We start from the raw sequence: 3,574 nt of genomic DNA, 5'->3' as shown, positions 1-3,574 counted from the left end.
ACAGAAACACTGAACAGGTTTCCGATCTGCGACCTGTCACAGGTGATACATCACATAAGAACATGTCAATCGGCATTCAGTACAAATATATAAACTCCTTACAGATTTTTTTTGTTCAGACCATATTCCACACTGCAGCAGTCACAAAACGTACTGTAAACAAACAAGAAAAACCACAGAGTGAAAGAAAGAAAATTTAAAATAAAAGCATCAAAGCTGATTGATTATACTTGCTGAGAGCAGAGACAAAAGGCTTCTTTAAATATAAATTTAACAAAAGCTACAAATATTTCCGGTACTTCGGTTTTCACAGTTTAAAGTCACATTTAATTTATTGAAGCAGTAAACTGTTTTGGACTCTAACAGCTGATGTGTCTTTAATTAAAACACTAACATTCCCTCAATACTTCAGATAAATAATTATAGTTATGCTGCACGTTGTCAGAAAGTAAGGAAACGTCCAAACTTACATGGAAACTTACAGGAATTTCTAGTTTAATTTTAAACATTTAAATATTTAACATGTTTAACCAGTGGTGTAGTGGTGCCTGGAGGAGTTGGTGACCCATCCAGCAAAGTATAAACACCCTGTGTTATGAACAGTGACATGTTAGACTACTCTTGCATATATAGCTCTTCCAAAAAGGGGCCAGTTGCAGATTGTCATTTAAATTCTGCTGGGGAGGAAGGATCGTTCTGATTTTCACATTAGCCGCAGAAGAAGTGCAGATTTTGCGATCAACACTGGTGAGACAACCACATAGTTGTACATTCTGAGTGACGTAATCCTTACTCCATCAATCTGATGCCTTCCCCATCCTAGAACAAACATTCAGGTCGCCTAACACTTTTGAATGATGTGCACCAGAGGGCATTTAGAAGTGGGTATACCAGATGCTCATACTCTTTACTAGACCACTGTGTTTAACATGTAAATACATTTTAGTTTCATCCTCACCACATAATCTTCGATCAATCAAAACATCTGTGTGTGCAAAAGTATTAAATCAGATGCACTGCCTAGTGTTAGCGAGCTAACAAGCTAGCTATTGAAGTACGTAGCATTCGCTTTTGCACAGGGAACTCGATTTGCATGTTCGGCTAAAAAAATCACAGCCATGCTTTTTTGTTTTTAGCTGGAAAGAACATACCGAGGTTGGAGGGACGGAACAGTTCAAGTACAAAAAAAAAATAACACTGTTGATAATACGTAATCTGTATTGTTCTGCAAGTATAAAAAAATAGAAGTATATCTTGCATAAACAGATATGAGCTAATGTACCTTTACTGCATGGACTACACAGAGTCACATGTAAAGTTAGCACTGGGCTAACAGTTTTTGGCAAGCTAATTACTGACAAATGATCGTAATGTTTGAACGTATTAAACCATTTCTGATTCATTTTCATTGAATTTAACACAAGAAAATGCCGTAGAGAGGCAGTGAAAGCATAAGACTGCCAACAAAGGTTTGTGAGCATGATCAGTTGAGTATGGTGGTCCAATCAGCTTTCATAGATAGAGGAAAGTTCACAGTATGTGTGGTTGTGTACTGCAGTGGTTGAGGTCTCTGATGTTGTCCTGAGGGGTGAACAAAAAAGTGGACAGAGAGATGTCGTAACGAATAAATACAAATCATTCGAACTGTAATTAATTGGAGCGAAAGGAAGAGAAAAGTTTATCGTGTAAAAGAGACAAAGAACACAAGCGAGACAGGAAGTGATAAAGACAAAAGGTGAGGTAGAAAAGAGATGGAGAAGAGTAAAAGGAAAGAGAAAGCAGGACGAATGTAACAAGAGGCATAAAGAGGCAGATCTTCCAGTTTCACGTTGACCTAAACAATGCCAGAAATCCTCCAAGGGCTTTTCTACATCTGGCGCTTCACAAGAACCAGTGGGTTCTTCCTTGGTGCCGATCCATGAATCCAAACAAGAGACCAGCACGTACTGACTGACCTGAAGATCGAAGGCTGAGGGACGCCTAGAGATTCACCAGACACCCTAAACTGGACGGTCCAAGGTTTGATCCCTGACATCCATCCCAAACTGTCACAAAAACAATGAATGTTCACAGGGTTCAATCAAACTTCACAGATGAATCTTAGGACCAAGAAGTTCCAGTAACCCCAACCATGTCCCGAAGAAGATGACCCCTTACAGACTTTTTAAAAGTGTTCTCCGGGTTGGATGAAAATGTTCACACAGCAAAATCTCCATATCCGGTGGGACAGAAGGCGGCACTGCGGAGGTTATCGAGGCAGTTGACGAGGATTAAGGTGCCGGTAAGGTGCTTCCACTTCTTGGTGATGGGGTTCCTCATCTTGTCCAGGCCGAGGTGGAGCTCCTGGATGATGTCTCGGTAGCTGTCCCCCACGTGGGCGGCCCAAGTCAGGAGGAAGTCGTAGGCTGGCTTCCACATGGACTGAAGGGTTGGGATTGTGGTCAGAGAGAGAAGAAGAAGAGTTTAGGATGGTACAGATTGTGGACCCTTCCTCTGTCAACCTTCTCTTTTCTTTATACGCGAGATTAAAGCCCTACTCTGGCTCTGATTGACCCTAATCCTAACCAACCAAACTATGGAAGGCAACGATAACTAGCCAATCAGAGCCAGAGGAAGGTATGTGATGACTTCGCCACCCTTGTGCTTAGATATGCTATGTGCTAAGCTTGTGTATGTTGAAAAGACAACCAGATTTTGAAGATGTTTGAAAGATAAAAGTAGTAACTAGTCAGCTAACTCACTAGCTTACAATTAATGTAGATTAGGTAGCTAGCATTTAGTTAACATAAGCTATCTTAAGATGTGACTATATGTCGTTTTTTTATCTTTGTAACATCTTGAAAATGTGGTCGTCTTTACAACATAAATTAGCCTAGCACGTAGCATATCTAATTACAGGAAAGGAGGAAGTTGACCTCGTTGTTTATTTACCTATCCATTGCAAATAAACATAATCAAAGAAGATGCTCATTTTAATCCAGAATCATCATGATTTTAGGTTTTCATCAGCATCAAAGGAATCCGGTGATAGATGTCGGTACATTGTTGGGTACTCTGCAAACATCTAACACTCTTAACGGTGCCAGTTTGACAAAATCTAACCAAATGTTGGCTGAACATTACGGGATGGAAGAGGGAGCAGTTTTCTGTTTCTGAGGGTGGGGGGGCAGACTTTCCCAAGTCTCTTACCTCATTGTCCAATAGACCGTTCTTATCGCGGTGCGGAGCCTCGTAAGCCTCCATCTGCTGTCTGGACACTCGAGCAAGTTTCTCGGCCAGTTCCCTCCACCGGGACGCCACCTCCACTGCCGTGGTCAGCAAGACGAAATCCAGGACCAGTCTGGCAACCAGACCCTGGCAGTCCATCTTCAGTAACGCCTGGTGGGGGGAAGAGAGACAGTTTTTATCATATAATTGTTATTTTTTCATACATGGGCTTTAAGGCAAATCTATTTATGTTAAATTAGAAAAACACAGATCCAGCTTGGTCGAATGGGCTGAAAGCAACACATACAGCCGAGTACTTTGCTCAACCCGACTGAATGTTATTTAGATCCACTTTGGGTTACCAGTC

The 3,574-nt window shown here is 41.2% G+C and overlaps 1 protein-coding gene across 1 annotated transcript in view; it reads right to left on the bottom strand.

Moving 5' to 3' along the window:
• Positions 1-3,574, bottom strand: part of LOC118339904 (SH3 domain-binding protein 4-A-like) — a 16,795-nt gene continuing 13,221 nt past the window's right edge. Inside the window, exons 3-4 of the mRNA XM_035677718.1 lie at positions 3,190-3,378; positions 1-2,421 (exon numbers count right to left, since the gene is read on the bottom strand). Coding sequence (XP_035533611.1) covers positions 2,197-2,421; positions 3,190-3,378 — 414 coding nt within the window. The 3' untranslated portion in view covers positions 1-2,196. The remainder of the gene's footprint in view (positions 2,422-3,189; positions 3,379-3,574) is intronic.

Source organism: Morone saxatilis, unplaced genomic scaffold (genome assembly GCF_004916995.1).
Source record: "Morone saxatilis isolate NCDOM2014 unplaced genomic scaffold, NCSU_SB_2.0 Contig6, whole genome shotgun sequence".
NCBI lineage: Eukaryota > Metazoa > Chordata > Actinopteri > Moronidae > Morone > Morone saxatilis.
Note: the sequence above shows the minus strand (reverse complement) of the source record. Positions and strands in the feature narration are given on the sequence as shown.